At 45.4% G+C, this 20916-nt stretch overlaps 1 protein-coding gene across 1 annotated transcript in view; it reads right to left on the bottom strand.

The window, feature by feature from the left end:
- Positions 1 to 20916, bottom strand: part of DDX31 (DEAD-box helicase 31) — an 83954-nt gene that overhangs the window by 53886 nt on the left and 9152 nt on the right. Inside the window, exons 4-14 of the mRNA XM_075560580.1 lie at positions 20700 to 20743; positions 19837 to 19907; positions 18694 to 18758; positions 11584 to 11628; positions 9893 to 9934; positions 8519 to 8583; positions 7930 to 8049; positions 7735 to 7841; positions 6688 to 6929; positions 5411 to 5587; positions 2376 to 2435 (exon numbers count right to left, since the gene is read on the bottom strand). Of these exons, the coding sequence (XP_075416695.1) occupies positions 2376 to 2435; positions 5411 to 5587; positions 6688 to 6929; positions 7735 to 7841; positions 7930 to 8049; positions 8519 to 8583; positions 9893 to 9934; positions 11584 to 11628; positions 18694 to 18758; positions 19837 to 19907; positions 20700 to 20743 (1038 nt within the window). The remainder of the gene's footprint in view (positions 1 to 2375; positions 2436 to 5410; positions 5588 to 6687; positions 6930 to 7734; positions 7842 to 7929; positions 8050 to 8518; positions 8584 to 9892; positions 9935 to 11583; positions 11629 to 18693; positions 18759 to 19836; positions 19908 to 20699; positions 20744 to 20916) is intronic.

The raw sequence follows: 20916 nt of genomic DNA, 5'->3' as shown, positions 1-20916 counted from the left end.
TAACACTAAGGAGGCTCCTGGAGAGCATTCAGATAGCCTGGCCAGCAACAGGCTGCGTAGAAGGATGCGGAGCGACAGTGTCTCCCCGAGCCGGGGCATGATCTATTACAGTGTGTCTGATGAGCCCTGCGGCTCTCACACCCCAAAGTGGCAGGCTGAAGCACACAGATACGGCAGGCAGAGCAGGAGCACCGAGTGACTGAATAACTTTTCATCACTCAGGACCTGTGCTCACCTGTCTGGGCTTAGGAGTGGAGAGAGGTGGGTCCCACCAGCTCTTCACCACGGAGTGAAGAAACAATAATCATGACGCAGAGGTCCCTGTACTGGAAGTGCCCTCGACCCACACATGAATATGGACTGAGAGGCTTTAGGGGGAAAAAAACGAAACAACAGCTCCTAGGCACCTGAGAGTTTGTTTCAGATGCATTGCTCAGGACTGAGGTGGAGCGGGGGAGAGAGAAAGAGAGAGAGAGACTCTGCCAGCAGGAACTACCCAAACAGAGAAGTAATCATATGCTTTTGACCTAACTGAAACTTACATTTCAAAAGAATGTTCTTTTGTTCCAGGTAGAGCTAATGAAAAACAAATCGCAGCTACACACACTGGGAGTTTTCTCTGAGACTTTGTCCATAACGTATTTGCATACTAGGAGACTGCGATTGCCCAAAGAGAAACCCAGTATTGTCTGGGTCAAAGATGAAACCGTTTGCTCTGATCCTTTCCCCAAACTCCAAAGCAAAGCAAAGGTTCCTGCTGCTTTCTATTTCAATATTGACAATCTATAAAATTCACTCTTCAGGCTCATCTGTATGAAAAAGTGACCTTATTCCCCAATAAGTCCTCCTCTGGCTGTAGAAAAATACCCCCACTGGGGCTTCTCAACATTGAGCTTCTGGGCCCAACTCTCCCCGCCCACTTAGCCCACAGATACAGAGTGCCTACTCTGAGCCTGAGCAGAGCGAGCCCTGGCGAATCAAACGCGGCTCCTTGTGGTAAATCAAGAGCAGGGCACATACGATTTGGGGGGAAGATACCAGGTGTGCTGTAAGTGTGGAACCTCCAGACTGGGCCTCCAGGGCCTCACTTTCTGGAGTAGAATTCAACCTCAGATGAAATAGGGGTCAATGAAGTCTCAGGCTGGGTGGTCCTGGCAGAAGGAACAGCATGGACAAGAATCCACAGGTAGAAAAACAAGGACACACGCACGAATCTTAGGGGGGCCTGTTTGGCTGAAGGGGAGGGAGCGAGGAGGGAGTGTAGTGAAAGGTCAAGGTCAGACTGCAGTAGGCATCAGAGGATATGTTAAGGATCTGCAAAATTGATTTATAAGATTATCTGGACTCTTCAAAGAGAATGCAGGCATCTCAGGAAACAATTACTTGGTCAGACACAGCTCTTAGGAGGCAAGTGTCCCGGTGGCAACTGCAGTTTGGCAGACCCGTGAGAATCAGGGCAGGACACTGAGCGGGCCTTCTGGTATGTGGAGACACAAACACTTCTCTCAACCCCCCCCCCAAAAAAAAAAAAAAAGCAGGCCTTACTCAGATGCTAAACACCATCACTGAGAAAGAGACTTGTCTCGCAACTTGTTTTGGAACCCGACAGAGTCAAATTGCCTTTAAAAGGTAGCTGCAGTCACTGTGGCCGAAACAGGTACTCGGGTAGATAAATGCCCCTCCCCCTGCCCGTTTGGTCACCGGCCGACGAGGCTGACATGGCACTGGCCTGACTGTCGACCGAGGGACTTCTGGAATGAACAGTTGGGATTCCATTCCATCTTTCAAGATGGCGATGGGAGAAGGCATTTGAAGCTTGGGCAAGAACGACAACAGAAAAGCGGATGCCTGGAGGAAGGGGGCTGTGGAAGGTTTGAGTTTTCAATCTCGAGAGAGCCCAAGATGTGCATTCCAAAGGTCAGCTGCCGAGCTGGAGGAGGCAGCGAGCCAAGATTGCAGAGATTGAGGCCAACTGAACTGGCCCTGAAAATTGGAGGGCAAATGGCAGTTTGAAACAATAGCAAATATCATCAGTCCAAGCGCATCTGTTTCACTCTAAGAAAAGGTGAGCGGAGGCTTTTATGTAAGCCTCCGCGAGTCTCGAGACCGGGAAGAGTTTTGCAGCTCTAATCACTCCCGATAGCTGTAATTTACAAGATGTGTGTGGGTCGCAATCGCCAAGATTCACACGTTTTCAGCCCAACAGCTGTCACTATTAGTGAGCAAATTGGGAAGTCTTCGGTACAGTCAGGTGACAAGCTGGAAGTGCAAAGAGACCAGCCACACCACGAGGCCTGGTGTTCCTGCTCCCTGTGGGGCTGGCCACGGGGCAAACAGTCAGGAGACAAAGTCTGCACACGCCCCCCCATACATACCGTGCAAAGAAGGACGCCCGTTTGGGAATTGGAGAATTCCTGAAACACCGCTGTTCTCTCCTAAAAACAAAGGAAAGAGAGGCCTTTACAGCAGCAACTCTAAGGTTCCTGCAGGCGAGGCACGCATAGAAGGCATTCCTTCAACTCTTCAGAACTTCCTAGTGCCGTCAATCTGTCAGACACCGAGAGGGGAAGCAGTGGGTGCTTCACTTCTTTGAAAGCAGAGCCTGGACTTACAGGACTAGACCTGTCTGACGCTGGGAAAGCACATAGCTCTGAGAGTGGACACTTCAGTAGGACAATGACAGGATGGACCTGGCCTTCAGAAGCAGCCGCCATCGAGATTGGGGAGAGGCTCCGAGGGTACCCAGCGCTGCACGCAGGGGTCCCCTCCCAGAATCGATTCTAACCACGCACATTTTCCCTTCGGCGGTGTAGGAGAATGGCAAACCACCATTGTGGCTTCAACCCCTTCCCTACGGTGCAATTCAAACATAACGTAGTGAAGAGAGATGGAAAAAAATGACAAAAATGAGTTTGACTGCAGAATTTAAAGCAAAGGAAGATATCAATTCCATCACTCCAAACCAACCCCCAGGGGCATTATGAACTCGCCATTTCTTCAAGTCCCTTTCCTGGCCTAGCATAAGCAAGTGTGTTTGGGTGCACTTCGAAACACCGGCATCGTGTCATCGATCCAGTTACCATCCTCTTATGTGCCAGTGGAAGGTGAACACGTGCTCACTGACCACGGCCCTGTTTGCAGCGGCTCCGCTGAAGAGACCTGCTGCGGTGTGTCTGACCAGTACCCTGGATGCGGAGCTGGCTTTCACTTGGTACTGCTACGATACACGTCTGTAGCTAAACCGCTGTGCACTTTGCCGTTCCTCCTCAGGTCAGGCCCTAAAAGCACACTCACTGGATCAAAGGGTATGTCTGCACACTCAGAAGGCTTCCGGCATGCATCTGCAAAGGTTAAATTCGGGCTGTGTTTATGTCACATAGCCCTCTAAGCAGCTGAGCCTTGGCCATATCAAATCAATAGAAAAGACTTGGCCCATTGGTCAGCAAAAAATCAAAAGAAAATAAACCCAAATTATTAACAATTTGGAGAACAAGGAAAAAGTAAAGTCTCTCCTTCCACTCTGCTAATTTGGTGTGCTTTTCTGGTCTTCTACATGCATGTATGATGGGGCTTCAAAAACTTCATGGAAAAAGGCCATTAGATCTTCATTCCATTTCTCCACCAACCTTTTGAAGCCACCCATCACTCCACATACTGGAACCCCAAAGTAGACCTATTGAAAACACTGGCTAATAACATAAAAATACCAATCACCATCCACTGAATGCTTACACGTAAAGCTCCCGCCTTCAACAATTGACATGTCTGTATCTACCTAACTCTTGTAACATTCTACTAGTAGATGCCATCCTCCTCCGTCGCTTTCCAGGTGAAGAAGGGCGACACTCAGAGGGCCAAGGAACTTGCCGTAGGGACATGCCCTCAAAAGGACACCGCCATCTGCCCAGTTTGCCCACAGTGACAAGGACCCATTTTAACGGCCCTCCTGTGCAAGCACAAACAGTGAACTAACAGACCCTTTCTGGAGGAGCCAGAACTACAGAAACACTTGCTCTGTGCCAGGTTTGGGGCTAAGAGCTTTTCCCAAGTGAAGTCAATGACTCTTCACAATGGTCTCTGAACTAAGAACAATGATTATCCTCATTTTAGAGCTAAGAAAACTGAAGCACAGAGAACTTACTTACACACCCGGGGTCACACAGCCAGCAAGGGGCAGAACCACAGTGATATACTAGCTGTCTTTCCCCAGGTGCACAGCAATGTACCCTGTGCCAGACCACGGCCCGGCGATGCCGGGAGACAAATAGCGTGAGGTCTGAAGGCAAAGTGCAGAAATGATTTAATCATGGATCTTTCATATGACCCACCAGACTTCTAGATTCTGTGCGTTCATATCCACCTCCTTCTGCATCTTCAGACCCAGAGAACCAGGACCCCGAGGGATAACAAAACACATGGTACTAAAGATTGAAGGGAACAGGAAAATGTGTGCTCTTGAGGTACAGAAGAAGCCATGTCCTTTAGTGACCTTGAGCAAGCTCACTTTTGTGGGCCTCTATTTCCTTATTAAAACACAAAAAGAGAAGGTGTGGGCTTGATGACCTTGAATGGCCCTTCAACTGTGTCATGACTTTTAAAACTGGTTTTTGTCAGATATGATTTTCTTTCACTCTCTTTTCTAAGCTGCCGGGTAAGCTCTCCTCTAGGTCAAGTTGGCTCCTATTTCCATGGCCCGCCCATCCTTCCTCTCACATCTCTGTGAGTCCACCTAGCTCTGGGGCTCTGCCCCACCCCTCCATGAATGGCCCGGTAATAGAATGAGTTATAACACTAAGTACCTAAAACAAGAAAGATGTTACATATACTTCCTCAAAAACCTTACTTTGTGCCAAAGCAGAGCTGAATCCCTGAAGCCCCTTGGTACTCAGTACCCCCTCTCAACCCGAACTATGAAGAGCGAGAGCCCTGTATCTTGTTGACAATGACAGCAGTCGTGCTCAGCAGTACCATATGGGATCCACAATTTAGCTCCATTAATGCTCTTAATTTGAAGACATCAAGCCCTAATTACACACTGGGTACTAAAAAGGCAAAACCCTTCCCTGGTGCCAGCTACTTAGTGGTCCTCTGTTGCCTTAACAGCTGGTTGAGGTAGATTCAGGCCAAGCTGGGGCTGTGAGCGCTCTCAGGTGGAAGAGCCAGCGAGCAGGGACAAAGAGGCCCAGCTCCTGAAGGAAAAGCAAATGGGGACAATAGACGCGTCTTGCCCGAATAATCAACGCAGCAGTGTGACCCACGTTCCGTTCTGGGGGGCCCCTTGAGTCAGTCCTCCCTGCCCGATGGACACCACCCGCAGTGCCCTCGAGGAGGAGCGTGACAGGGCTGGGCGTTCATTCCCCGGGCCACTCTGCAGGCTACTTCACTGCATGGTGGGCGGCTCTGTGCTCACCTCCTGTTCCATGTGACCGTGCAGCCGCAGGAATTTTAATCGCAAGGAGGCAGATGGTAAGTGCCCCGCCGCCAGGGGCCCCGAGCTGCTCAGCAGGGTCTGGAGGAAGAGGTGGTAGTGGAACTCCACCAGCTCACAACTTGAGAAAAAGATGATCAGCTTCTGGTCGTTTTCAAACTACATCAACACAGAGAGGAAAAAGGAAGCCAAAACAACAAAAACCTCAAGTGCTTAAGATTAGGCGATGCTGACATGACCATTTCTCGAAAATACAGCCACAGTGCCCTGCATTTGGAGACCTAGGCAACCTGGGACTTGCGATTCTTCGTTAGAAATAAAACCCACACCGGTACTGCACTCTACAGAGAAAGCTGGAGAGGAAAATTGTTGATCTGTGCCCTCGAATGGGTTTTCCGTCATCGTGGAAAGCAAACGGACTCCAAAGGAGGCAGTTGGTCAGCTGCTCGCTCAGGGTGCGTCGCACGCACAGAGCACTCGGGAGCAGCTGGGTGGGCACCGGGAGACGGCAGATCCTGCTCCCACTCTCGGCCCTCCACCTACTCTTTTCCCACATACCAGACGAAGGATCACGTGAAACCTAGTAAATAGACAAATACTATGGTTTTTAAAAAATCCAGACCCAGGCCCTATGTTTACATGACACCTAACTTATTTCTGTCACCTGCATTGTCACCAATATGACTCCAGGAAAGTTACTAACAGATTCCAAGATACTATCACTGACCTATGGTGTGTGGCTCTCATCCTGCCCATGCCACTGAGTGACTCCCAACTCACAGTGACCCTTGAGAGCAGTGGTCCTCAACCTTCCTCACGCCACAACCCTGTAACACAGTTCCTCATGTGGTGGTGATCCCCAACCAGAACATTATTTCCGTTGCTACTTCATAATGGTAATTTTGCTACTGTTATGAACCAGGTAACCCTGTCCCACCAGGGGTTGCGACCCACAGGTTGAGAATCACTGCTCTAGAGGGTTTCTGAGGCTGTAAATCTTCGCAGGAGCAGACAGCCTCATCTTTTCCTAGAGTGGCTGGTGCGTTTGAACTGCCAACTCCATGGCGAGCGTCCAATTCTTGCCCAGTAGTGCCCCCAGCGCTCCTTTACTATAATCCTGGACCCCTGAAAGGGCATCCTAACAAAGCTCAGCTGGAAAACAAGTCTTTTCGGCATCTGAACGAACTACTACTGATAGCTGACATAAACAGAAAGGGCCTTTCGCCCCTGGCTCAAGCCAGTCTACTTCCCAGGCCTACCTTGCATTTCTGAAGGATGAAGGCTGCCAGGCAGACAAGCCTCAGCTTGCTGGGAACTAATGTCACGTGCTGATCGAGACTCTCGGGGATTGCAAAGCTCTCTCTCTCTGGCTTGTCACAAGTTTGTGGATGCGAGACTTCCTGGGCTGCTTTGTCCTTTGGGTTAGACTGGTCATGGCTTTCGTCCAGGACAGAAATACTGACGGGATTGTGCAAACTGATACCAGCTAGCCATGTTACCCCTTTGATAAAAAGTGAAAAGGGAAAAACACATGACAAGCAGACAAAGTGAAAATGGTCACACACGCCCACCCACACGTCCAGGCATATGAAGACAGTGCCTAACAAAATGCCCACCCCAGCGTTTTCTACACCCTGGTCTATGGAAGAGCAATTCAAAAGTAGAGGAACAGCTCTTGCCCACACCTACCCACCCCCACCTGAGTTCTCCATCAAATCCGTTGTGGAAATCTTGGATTAGAGCCATTCCTGGGCTTCTACCACAGCCTTCTCAGAACCCTCACTGCACCGGGATGCACCCAGAAGCTCCAAGATGGACAGTGTGGGACACTGCCCCAACTCTTAAAAGCACAGAATCCCCTCTTCACAGACTCCTTCTCAAAATTCATGTGACTGTGAGCACTTTCAGAATGGTTGATAGCAAAGGACTGGCATTTGCACACAATGAAGTAGCCTCACAACCACACAACCGAAAAACTTCAGTTATCGGGTAGCAGGAATTCACTGTATGGGGGGCAAACTGGTCCATGCCTTAGCGCTCCCATTTGTAATAGAGAGCTCAACATTTCTATCTTCGGAAGACAGATTAAGCTTAAAGTACTACTGTTTTAGGTCCAGCATCTCTTTAAGAGACAGGCAGGTCAGCAGGGCGAGGAAAGGAGGAAGCCAGGAAAAGGGAGTCCAATGGAGGAAGCGAGATCGGGGATGTTTCATGTGGAGATCGTAAACAATGACATGAGACAAAATGTGTGTCTGTCACTCAGCTCACAATAAGAAGTGAGCAAGCAAGGGCGGGTGATCGCGGACCTTCTGAGAGTGTTGCTGACAGCAAGACATTCTGGCGTCTCTGGCATTCTGCATTCACAGCGTTGAGAATTACTGTGATGTCCTTCTCAAAGCCCAAATCCAGGATTCTGTGGTTTGAAGAGAAGACGTTTTAATACTGAAGTCACAATGCAGGCCGCAGAACCCGTCCTTTCAAACCCCATGGGCGAGTCTCACCTGTCTGCTTCATCCAAAATCAGCCACTGGACCCGGCTGAAACCAATGTTCTTGGTGGAATTTATATGATCCACCAGACGCCCAGGAGTGGCGATAAGGATATTTATTCCTTTGCGGAGTCTGTTTAAAATCATATCATGAGAGAGAGTAAATCAAATATGGCTGTATCGATCGAAAACACAAGGAAAAAGAAGACACGGCTATCACAGATGTGCCAGACTGAAATCACGACAAATCAGGACAAATGGAGATAAAGAGGCATTTGCACTTTCAAACTTCGTCAGTTTCCTGTGACAGAAATAATATAATCCTAACACTTGAAAAGAACCCTAATGATTGAATCCAATGCTCTTTTTCTGAACCATTTGATCCTTTCTAGAGCATGCCACCATGCTCTACTTGCTAGAATGCTTATCCGTATATGATGTCATGAGAGGGTCGGGTCGCTCCCTAGCAATTCCGTACGTACGCCCAGACTAGGGCTAAGATGCACGGCTGAGACAAGATGCTCTTCAGGCTTTAATGAATCAAGTGTTCTTTAGTAGGACAGACAGACTTAGACAAAATTTAAACCAAGCAAACCTCCTACCTGGCCTTTTCAGATTTTCTCTTCTCTCCGCCCATTAGTACTCCGGGCACAATCCAAGTAAATGGCTACAGAAAGACAATAGACAAAAATCAATGCAAAGCACCCAGAGCAATTCTAAGTCATTTCCCCTTAGACAAACAGAGAGAGCATTGGTTTCTCAATGAGTGAGGTGTCTGGGTTACTGTTAACAGAAACTGGAATGACAGCTAGAGGGCTGGCTTCATCACTGTAAGAGAAAAGTAAGGTTTTTCAACAAAGATTCCAGCAGCTCCACTGTCTTTCACCAAGTAGCCTGCATGGAAAACACACTGCAGTAAGTCTATTGCCTGTTTGGCTTAAGATAAAACCTTACCACAATCCTCTCCCCTCACCTTCCCATTTTTCAATAAAAGAAAGTGTAGATCAATTCTAGATTTAATTGGTGAGTTGGCAGGTTTTAACTTTCAAGCCTTCCTTCTTAAATCCCACTTGTGGTTTTTGAAGTTGCATTGTGCTTGAAGCCATATGGCCGTGCCTGTGACTCTGCACATTGTGACTCTGCACATGGCTTACTGGCAGAGTAGAGGACCACAAGTGAACTAGACAAGCTCACGTCACCAAGTAGAACGGTCCCAGGAACATTTTTCCTTGAGGCATTTTCCCAGGCCCCTCCCACAGCCTCCGCCTGGCCTGAGGGAACCTGCTTTAACATTACCATGGGATGCAGGTTTGTAAGCGCCCTTAGACACTAAGGGCTTAAGAGCAATCATTGTTTCAACTACCACCTCTCCCCTTATCAAGAGATGCTGTTAAGTCTTTCTCTCAGGGGCAGGTGTGTCTATCCCCTCCCCTGCTGGAGGACAGCTAGAAAGGAAATCCAGGAATGGGGTTCATAAACCAAGACACCTGAAACTTTACCTAAATGTACTTTCGTTTTACTTCTGACAATACCACTTAGTGATATACGTATTTTAACTTGCCTTTTCTTCTGCTTTCTGTACTCTACCCTTCCTGAATGATGTCAAAGAAAATGGGTCAGGGGAAAGGGCCTGCAGTCTGGAGAAAGGTTCCCTTTGAGCATTTCCGCTGCAGCCCCGGCTTCGTTTTTATTTAGACTTCACTAATTCTAACTGGACATTGCAGTGGTCTTCTTTTATCCGAACCCACAACACAAGCCCGAGGAAACACTTGCTATCTAGTTAAGCTAGACATCAACAGTTCCCTGAGATCTGCAAAGCCCAAGAAGTGCACCTCACTAAAGCAGAGACATCTCAGAAATAGAGAAAAGTCAGCGTAATCCACAGCTCTTTGAACATAAAGCAAAGATTGCGGTGTACTTCTCTTTCCTCAGAAAGCCAGAAAACAAGATCGGATAGAACTCAGGGCTTACTTTACCTTAAGCAATTTTTGGACAGTGTCAAAGCTCTGCAGGGCCAGCTGAAAAAGATATTAAAAGGTTAGTGATTGAGAGGTAAACTGAGGCACGGGACGACTGAGAGGTAAACTGAGGCATAGGGAGACAAAGATAACTGAAAGGACAAAGGGAAAGCAGAAACAGAAATAGATTTATTAGGGCGAAGCCCCATGGTCTAGCTAGTAGCCCAGGGGAATCGAGGGCTTTGCCGGGGGGGCCTGGAGTTTTTTAAGCGAAGTGGGAGGGGGGGAGTCCGTCCGTGTTGCAGCAGCAAGGTTCATGGTCCAGGCTGTAGTTGATCAGCTCTGGCTGGCAGGCAGGCACTCCAGGTATTGTTCATTGGTCTCCTCATTTCAGGGGGGCAGCTGCTGACCTCTAGGGATGTGCAGGGAAGCGGGGCCCTGACTTGTTTTAGCTCAGCCCAATCAAGAGATATGAGTAGGAGCTTTTGGGTGTGTGTATGAGTGTGTAATTAAAGACACTACAAAGTGATTAAGATCCAAACTAAGATTGGAATGGAAGCTTTACAAGGGGGAAAAATCTAACATACAAAATAGATTCTGAACTATATCCTGTTCTTAGATGGTCCTGAAACCTGTCAGTTTGGGAAAAGGCCGGTAAGGACACCACTTCTTTCCTTGGACACTTACAGAAACAGTGTTTTGTGCTCCCTCTGCTGGCTCACATTCCCAGAGAGGCACACAGAAAAAGTGAGTCTGTGACACACAACGACAGAGAAGTGACACGTGCCCATCCTGGATATGGCACTCTTTAGAGCGAGAAAGAATAGAGGTGAAGAAATAAGCTGGGACAACAATGCAACCAGCTAGCCTTTGGGAACTTAGCTTTCAGGCTCCCAAGAATCTGGCAGAGGAAAGCCGTAGCTGCATGCTGAGAGACACCGTCATTGTAACAAATAGAAACCCAGTGGAAACTGCAGAACTGAAAATGAATGTTGGATATTACCATTGACCACTATCAAAGGAAGCTGTTGTAGAGTCCCTTGATCCAAGAAGACAGGCACTTCCCACACGTTTAGTATTCATGAGGCATTCTAGGGAAGTAGCAAGTCTGCTGCCGTAAAAATCTAAACAGCTCCTGTGCCGGCGTCTTCCTGGACTGAACAGACATATGGCACCACAGCCTCTATGAAAGGCTGAGCCGAGACCGCCATGCCATGATCAGTCCTCTGCAAGGAGGTGCTTAGCTGGCAACCCAGACAAGAGACACCTCCTCCGAATTTGCCTCTGTGGGCAAATAAAACAGGCCCGAGAGAAAAGACAGCCATCAAGAAAGGAAGGGGAAACAATTGAGAAGCTTAACTTTCAGAACAAGTACAACTTTTGGTAGTAGTAGCTTCTTTAAAAAAATATATAAATCCATGTTCATTTTAGAGCCAACTGGGTTCATTCTTGAATTAAGTTGCTACACACACACACACACACACACACACACACTTAAAACCTGACTCTTTGAAGGGACAGACATTTGCAGTGCTGTTAGTCTTTAGACGACAGGGGAAAGCCTGTCCATACTTTGCAAATAGTACCTGAGTCTTTCTCCCTGAGAGGAATCTCCCAGGGAAAGAACAGAGTGTGCAGTGGTTTGTGCAGCACAGAGAAAAAGGAAACAGGCATTTACTTAGAGCTCACCCTAACACGAGATGGCTCACCTCTCTTGTTGGCACGAGGACCAGAGCATAGGGGCCGTCACTGCGCTGTTGACATAGGAAAGACATGTCAGGAGAGGGAAGAACAACTATTACATGGCTCTGCAGGACAGAACTTACAAAGCAGACAGCTGGAAAACACTGCTGCTTTCCGATTAAAGAACAGAACAATGCGAGAACACAGACTCCCCCATGCATGTATTATGTAACATTGTTCCAGGGGTTCTGGCCCACACAATCAGACAAGAAAAAAAAATGATGTTTAACAATTGAAAGCTGAAGCAAAGTTATCACTATTCGCATATGACATTATTTTATCCAAAAGGCAACATTGATAGAATCAACCAAAATCTATTGCAAACAAGATCATTCAGCATAGTAACTGAATGCAAAAATATTAAAAACAAACAAACGAACGATCAGTGGCCTTCTAACACAGAAAGTTAAAAAATACAATAGAAGTGGGGGAAGAAATTCACATTTACAATAGCAATAAAACAGATAAAAATAAGCTCAATAAAAAAATGGGCAAACTGTATGTGGACAACATTTTTACTACCTCTGAGGGGCATAAAATTAAATCTGAATAAATGGAAAGATGTTTTATTCTTGGACAAGAAGACTTAATATAAATAAGCCAATTCTTTCTAGATTAAGCTATAAATTTAATGCAACTTTAATAAAAATGCCACAAAATATATAAATGTACACACACATAGGTACCTATACACATACTTTAAATATCACAGATTTCCAAGTTTTGATGGAAAAATAAATGTGCTGCAAGAATAACCAAGATATATATGGGAGGAGAAAAGATTAATAAAAGAACATCGGTCCAAATGTAAAGTTTCAGAAAATTAAAAAAAATGCTGGTATAAATAAACAGTAGAAAATATAGTCTAGAATAGATCTAAATAAATGCAAAATTTAGGATTCAAAAAACAATTAGGATCCAAATATATGCAAAATTTAGGAAACAAAGGGGCATCTGATATCAACTTGGAGAAAATCATTAAAAAGTCCTCTAAGGAAAACATACAGTTAGGAAAATAAAGCTGGAATTCAGCTGGTCATTTTACAGATGATATAAAAATTCAGAAACTGGGCAGAAGATAGGTTATGTTTCATTACATAAAAATTTGAGAGGACCTGATGCTAGGCGCTTAATTGGAGAGCAAATGTTTTGAGAATGATGAGGGCAATGAATGTACAAATGTGCTTTACACAATTGACCAACGTATGGATTGCAATAAGAATTGTATGAGCCCCTAATAAAACGCTTAAAAATAAAGGGGAAAAAATTGAAATTGCCTAACAAACTACCTAAATGTAATCAAGGATAAACTGATAACTGAGGGTGAAAATATGCTACCCATAAGAGAATGGAATAATTTCTTTAACTTAAAAAGAAGGCCTATAATGTACACTGGTACAGATCAGAGCTGGAAACGCAGGGAATCCAGGATACACAAACCCCTCAGGACCAAAAATGAAAGTAGCGATACCAGGAGGTAAAGGGAAGGTGGGGGAGAAAGGGGGAATCGATCACAAGGATCTACATAGAATCCCCTCCCTGGGGGATGGACAACAGAAAAGTGGGTGAAGGGAGGCAGTGGTCAGTGTAAGACATGAAAAAATAATAATAATTTATAAATTATCAAGGGTTCATGAAGGAAGGAGAGTCAGGGAGGTAGGGAAAAAATGAGGAGTTGATACCAATGGTTCAAGTGTTTTGAGAATGATGATGGCAACAAATGTACAAATGTGCTTGACACAATGGATGTATGTATGGATTGTGATCAGAGTTGTACGAGCCCCAATAAAATGATTTTTTTAAAATGCTATGAAGTATAGGACACCAGTATTCAGTGTAAAATAAACCAAAAATTAGGGTAGAACAATACCTTTAATTTCTAAAATACATTAAACTTATATTAAATATATTAAACTTATAAATATAATCTATATAGATAAAAAATAAAGGCCTATAAATGAAATGGAAAACAAAAAGACCTATAAATCAAGTAGAATAACGTTGTTACAGCAGAAAAAGCTGTATGAATTCAAAATATAGCTTTTACATGTACAAAGACATGTTCAGGGGCGCAAATGACAGAAGTTACGAATTAAAGCTACAGACTGGTTAAATTAGCAAAACCAGAACAACTGACTGTCACTGGACGAAGGCACGGGCAAGCAGGTTCTCCAACACTGCTGGGGCAGTCCAGCTGGTGTCAGGCCTCAGGCGGGTCATTTGGCATTACTGCCTCACAAACTAAGAACGCACGTTCCACTTCCAGGAAGTTCTACAGACACACGCTTACATGTGCAAGAAGCAACCTTATAGATGTAGAAAATACACACAGTAGTCTTGTTAATAGAAAAATACTGAAAATGTAAATCCCACCAGTTAAGGGCTGATGGAATAATTTATAGTACACACACCCAAGAAGATACTAGGAGGCTGTTAAAAAAAATAGGGCCACTCTATCCTGAAAGCATAAGTGAGCAAAAACAAGGGAGAGCAGCATGCATAATAAGCGGCCATTTACCTTTCAAACCCAACCAAACAGAAAAACAATGAGAAAAAACCCCTCCCAAATAAAAGGGTTTCTATGCGTACTCCTATCTGTTTGCTATGCAGAGCTTACCCTGGAAGCATAAAAACCCAACTCCGCTGCCATTCAATTAATTCCAACTCAGATTTGACCCAGTAGGACAGGGCAGAGCTGTTTACTGGGTTAGCAACCTCCGTGTTTGAAAATAACAATGGTAGAAAACAAAGTGGTTCCAAAATGCCTTGCACAATGAAGGGCTCAGACACAAGTAACTAATGAAGCACAACAACGTTAGTGAGGAAGCAAGGCTCCGATTTAACAGCAGATCCAATTACAAGCATGGTCTTCATGTTTTGCATAGGAAACATTTACCCACAAGGAGGGAAGGACTTGGAATTCAAACGAGTGCTCTGTACTCAGTATCAACTTTGTGAGAGTACGCTGAAGCCTAGGCGAGGAACGGTAAACATGTTAGTACAGCGGTATCTACGTGCCACTGTGTGACGTTAGGAGATTCTGACATTTCAAAAGGTGTTGCTACACAGAGAAGAAGAAAGAAAAATCAATTCCTCCCAGGGCAGAAGTGAGTGAAGAAAGATGGGGTGTGATGTTAGAAAAATCATAGCCCAAACAGAAAAGCAGTCCATTCTTATTCCATCACCAAAGTAATTTAAGAACCTGCTGGGTGCCTTGAATTTGCTGCTCTCTCCAGATATGGTTTTTACAGGTCAAATCATTTTACAACGAAGCTCCATGGAACTCTACTGAATATTACTTGAAATAAGTGAACTAAATCGGAGCTTGGAAAACTGTCTATCCAGAATACAGCATCTTTCATAGAACAAGCTGCTACCAATATTAAACAAAAAATTAAATAAAAGCAAATTAAAAACCTATATGGCTCATATAAGGGTTCTGAACATAAGCAAATCACAGCATCGCCTTTCAAACTAGCCATGTGATCTTGTGGATGACGATGACAACTAACATAGGACACACACCAGGGCCGCTAGGACACCCTGGCTGCAGCTTCCCACTCACTCTTGGGTTGACCCTGACTCACAGTGACCCCATAGGGCAGACAGAACTGCCCCGTTAGGGTTTCTGAGACTACAACGTGATGCTCATAGACAGCCTCATCTTTCTCCTGCAACCTGACTGGTGGTTTGACTACACAACCTGGCAGTTAGCAGTTCAGCCCGGTGCTTAGCTCAATGAGCATCTAGGACTCCTTCCCGGGCACAGTCGTTAAGTGTTGAGCTGGTACGGAAAGCTCAGTGGTTTGAACACACCAGCTGTTCCAAGGAGAAAGTCGGTGACAGTCTGCTGCTGTAGATTCCCGCCCTTGGAAGCCCTCTGCGGCAGTCTGGAATCCACTCTAAGGCAATGGCATTGCGCTTTTTGGGAGGGTTTAGAGTCCAGTTCTCAACAATTGACATGCAGTAACTCATTAAATTCTGTTACTCTAGAACAGTGGTTCTCAACCTGTGGGTCGTGACCCCTTTGGGGGGGGTGTCCAATAACCCTTTCACAGGGTTTGCACAGTTCAGAACAGCAGCAAAATGACAGTGATGAAGTAGCCAAGAAAATGTTATGGTTGGGGGCCACCACAACATGAGGAACTGTAATGAAAGGGCCGTGGCCTGAGGAAGGTTGAAAAGCAGTGCTCTAGAACACAGGTCCCGCTACTATCCCTTTGTCACAGGGGTGGGCAGAGAGGCACTGAGGGGGAAAGCACTTGCCTAGAGTTACACACAGGACCAGGGTGTGAGCAGTGACTCACTGCCCAGTCCATATTCAGGATGTCATCTCATCTCCCTGCCTCACACATCTGTGGAGTAAGAGTTGGCTGGAATTCCAGATCTCATCCCAGCTCAAAAATTCCCACTCCTTCCAAGCTTGTGTGAAGAAGGAACCTCGACTAGCAAGAGAGTCTCCCGGAGAACATACGTGGATACAATTGTTTTTACTATGTTATTGTAATGATTTACATTTGTTCATCTCTTAGGATGTACCACATACAATAGGAATCACTTTACATGGAATTATCTCAGTGTAATTTTAAAGTGCTCAATGGAAAAAAAAATCACCATCTTTAAGAAACACAGAATGCTTCATCACCCAGTGCAGAGATAACTCCTAGTGGTTTGATAAGTAGCTTTCTAGTCTACTTCTGCATACAGAGACTGCTACTATTGATGAAACCGATTACACAGAGGGCTTTGTGACCTGCCCCCTTTCACATAACACCTGCTCAAATTCACAAAGAGCACATAGAAAAAGTGTAATTTTTAATGGCTAGAGCTCTACCACTTGGAAGGTCACGTGGAGTTTCTTTTATAACTCACTTACAAAAACAAACAATCCCCCCACCCTTTCATTTCTTTTAATGCCACACTAAAGAAATCTGCACAGAGTACAAGGAATCCCCATTTCCTGTATGCTAACCATTCTAATTAACCGCAGTACAATCCTCAAAATGAGGACATTGACACTGGCTGCTATTAATTGACGAACAGATCTTATTCGAAGTTGTCAGTGGGCCCAGTAGTGTTTCTTTCCTGGATCAGGATTTGATCCAGGACATGGTGCATTTACTTGGCGTACGTCCTTTCATCTGGAAGAAACTTCAGCTCTTCTTTGTCTTTCATGACTTGATACTTTCAAGAAAGCACTGAGGGATTCCTTTGAGGACTGTCCCTCCACTTGAGTGTCCTAAAGGTGAAATTCATTTTGGGGAGAATACCACAGAAGACTGGCAGTGGACGCCATACAGAAATACCTTGGAAGAAATGCCTGGTGATGCAGCCCCAGAGATCCCAGCCAAGGAAAACCCTCCAGAGCTCAGCTTGCTCAGAACATGCGTGCGTTGCCATGAGTTGGAATTAACCCAAGGACCACAGGTTTGGTTCTTTGGCTTTATTGCTACTAATTTTGCCTCACAAATATCAGGAGACTTCATCCGGTCCTAGTTCTGCAAGTCCAAACCAAGAAGACAGTAATCTATGAGCTCTTCCCATCTGTTTTGTGCACCCGCCTCACTTCCCATTTCTGACCTCCCATTTCCTCTCAAGTGAAAAAAACAAACTAAGTCTGTCTTAGTGAGATGATAGGTTGGGGTTTGAGATGGAGCCTAAGCTCACAAAGCATGGCAGAGTGAAACCACCTCCTGGGTTATCCAAGGAACCCAGTTTGGACCCCCTTTGCCCCACCCAGGAGCCAGTGGCTACATCTTTCTCCTCGGAGCAGTGGGTGGGTCTCAACCGACAACCTTGTGGTTAGCAGTCCAGCACTTAAGCAACAGTGCCACCAGGGCTCCTTCTACATAGCACAGGTGACCATAATTAATCCTTGCCACGAAACCACAGCACGGAGGGAGGAATTTGTCTCTGAATCAAATAGGACTCAAGTTCTGGGAGATCCACTGCCACCACGACTCAATGTAGATATCAGCAAGTTATGTACCGTACTGTTCCAATTTTTCTTTTCGTAAAACTGCGATCCCTAGAATTTTGTATATGTAGGGGTAGTTTAAGATCCAAGAACATAACATAAGCGAAGCATTGAGAACAGCACCTGATGATATACTAGGGGGTGGGGTGGGTAGTACTTTACAAAGGCTCCCTGCTATACCTACTATGATGATTACAAAATATGCTTATTTTCCTCTACTGTGGGCACAGTCTGTAGCGGCCATCCAGCTGAGAAGCAACAAAGTCCACAGGGAAGAAGCACACCAGCCTGTGTGTTCATGAGGTATCAGTGGGATCAGGTATCAGGCATCAAAGACACAGAACAAAAAATCCTATCAATGTGAATGAGGGCGAGTGTGGAGTGGAGACCCAAAGCCCATGTGCAGACAAGCAGACATCCCCTTTCAGAAGGGTCACAAGGAAGAGACAAGCCAGTGAGGGTGCAGTTCAGCACCATTGAAACATACAACTTTCCTCTAGTTCTTTAATGATTCCTCTCCCCACTATAATGACCCCAATTCTGGCTAGACCAGAGCATGTACATGGGTACAGGTAAGAGCTGGAAACACAGGGAATCCAGGACAGATAAATCTCTCAGGACCAATAATGAGGGTAGCAATACTGGGAGGGTAAGGGAAAGGTGGGGGTAGAAAGGGAACCGATCACAATGATCTACATAAAACCCCCTTCCAGGGGGGATGGACAACAGAAAAGTGGGTGAAGGGAGACATCGGTCAGTATAAGACATGAATAAAAAAACACTTATAAATTATCAAGGGCTCATAAGGGAGGGAAAAATGAGTTGATAGCAAGAGTTTAAGTAGAAAGAAAATGTTTTGAAAATGATGATGTCAATAAAGGTACACATGTGCTTGACACAATGGATGTATGTATGGATTGTGATAAGAGCTGTACAAGCCCCCAATAAAATGATTAAAAAATAAACTAATAAAGGAATTAAAAGGAAGAACACAACATCAAGTGAAGAGAGTCTTTCAGTCCCAGTATAACTGGCGTGGGTCAGTTTGATGCTTGCTTGGGCACTATGAAGAGCAATAGAGAAAACACTTCCTACTCACCTGTATTCTTGTTTTCATTGCTTGAAGGGACTGGACCACAGGAATGCAGTAGGCAAGGGTTTTACCTTAAAAATAAAAGGTATGAAAGCACATGTCCTACAGAAAAGCAAGAATCATACAGGACACAGGCTGTTCTCTTTGGGTCGGACCAGCGTCTAGGCAAAGAAAGAATGCACCTCCAATGGCCAAGCAACGGGGAAGGGAGGGTACCTCACTTCCACACTATTCATCTCCTTCACCACTCAGTTCTGCTGAAGTACAGCCAGACTGCTCCTTAGAAGCAAGGATGACAAGACTTATTTGGACATATTATCAGGAGGGATCAGTCCCGGGAGAAGGAAATCATGCTTGGGAAAGTAGGGGGGCAGCAAAAAAGAGGAGCGCTCTCAACAAGATGGACTGATACAGTGGCTGTAACAATTGTGAGGATGGTGCAGTGTCTTGTTCTGTTGTTCACAGGGTCACTCGGAGTGGGCGCCGACTCGACAGCACTTAACAAGAACAAAAAAAGCCTCCGGCCTCAGCGCCTTTAGCCATCATCTAACAAGGGAGGTGAAGGTGCATTTCCCACATCCCACAGAAGTTCAACTCGAGGGGTGTGGTTAAAAGTTAGATGAGCTTCAAGGCAACCAAAGGCCCTCTGCAAGGGCACGTGGGATCAGGAGCTAGTTGGTACACTACAGCTAGTCTTTAAAGGCAGGGAGAGATCCTATGTGAACGAAATTCTGGGTTACTCCTCAGAATGGTGGGCTAGTCAGGGGGATTTCCCATTAAGGTACCAGAGGACTAGAGGGGTGAGTTCTGACTGGTCTGGAATACAGCAAAAGGAGGTTTCTGTGTAAAAGCGTGTGACTGGTACTCAGTCACATCTGCCCATGACAGGCAGCTCTGGCCACAGAAGGCAGGACCTGGCAGAGGCCGGAAATAGGCTCCCGAGAATGACAGCAGAATGTGACCACTTCCTGATACAGTCCATTAATCATCCCTGCCTTTCATTCCAGACAAATTCACCGCTCTAACTGAAAGCAAGCACAGTTCCCCTACCCCCAAATAAAACAAAGCAACCCCACTATCCAACAATAGTTTACTCCACAGCCATTGACCTGGACATATGAGAAGGCAGAAGATTCAGTGACCACTGACCTGAACCTGTCTGAGATCTCACAAGGGCGTCTCTGCCTTCCAGTAGTGCAGGAATACTCTGCTTCTGAACACTTGGGCACCCAGAAGAAAGAACACTTATTTAGCTGTCACATGTTACATATCTGTCTACTGGCAGATAGTGTGCACACAAAATGAAATCACCCCACTTTGATTGATCAATCATCCTAAACATTCAAGAGCAGGTACGAAGAATCATCTGAAGACTGGAAGTATTAAACCCCCCACAGAATTCCTGGTGCTGAGCTGAAAATGCCGAGAGAAGCCTCATGTGGTGGTGAGGTGGGAGGAGGAGGAGGATCCTTATTTTCTTCTTCAATATTCTCATTCATTTTTTTTACTTAGAGAAGTAAAAGGCACCCATCATTATTAAAATGCACAGAAAAATATAGCCACACCCTTTACGACCCTAATCTCATTTTCCATGTGTTATCATTGCTAATAAAGATTTAAAAATATTTTTTTCACAGCATCTATTTATAACCAAATAGTCTTTTTGGTTGATTCAAATTCTTACCACTAAGAAATGACATGCTCACATGGCTATTTTACCCACATTATTTTCAAGGAACCACCGATGACCGTGCTATCCAGATGCAGCTCATCGTGGTTTAGCTTCGAGCCCAGAACAGAAAGGTGTGGAAATGTAGCCCCTTCATTAACTGGGGGAAATGGACAAACTGAGCGGCGACAGATAAGTTGGACCCTGGTTGGTCAACAGCAGGCATCTGTTCCTAATGCCAAGAATCAATCACATGTGCTTTGTCCTTCACGGACAATTCCACTGTCATCTGGCTACATGCACTTGAGCTCTAAGACAATTAAGATTAGTCTGGAATTCTTACCTGGTCATGCTAGACATGTTCAAAACTGTGTTTATTGTAGAAATCTGAGAGTAGACAAAAGAAAACATATTTTCTTTAACATGGTGGGGTGTGTGTGGTAGAATTTAATGGCAAAAAGGAAACAAAAGGCAGAATATACTAGCATGAACCCAATTACCATGATCATATGAAGTTCAAATCACCTTCAGTTCTCAACCAGGGTTGATGTGGCTCCCCC

The sequence above is a fragment of the Tenrec ecaudatus genome, chromosome 10 (assembly GCF_050624435.1).
Source record: "Tenrec ecaudatus isolate mTenEca1 chromosome 10, mTenEca1.hap1, whole genome shotgun sequence".
Lineage (NCBI taxonomy): Eukaryota > Metazoa > Chordata > Mammalia > Afrosoricida > Tenrecidae > Tenrec > Tenrec ecaudatus.
The sequence above is the reverse complement of the archived record's forward strand: the minus strand, read 5'-3'. Positions and strand labels throughout refer to the sequence as shown.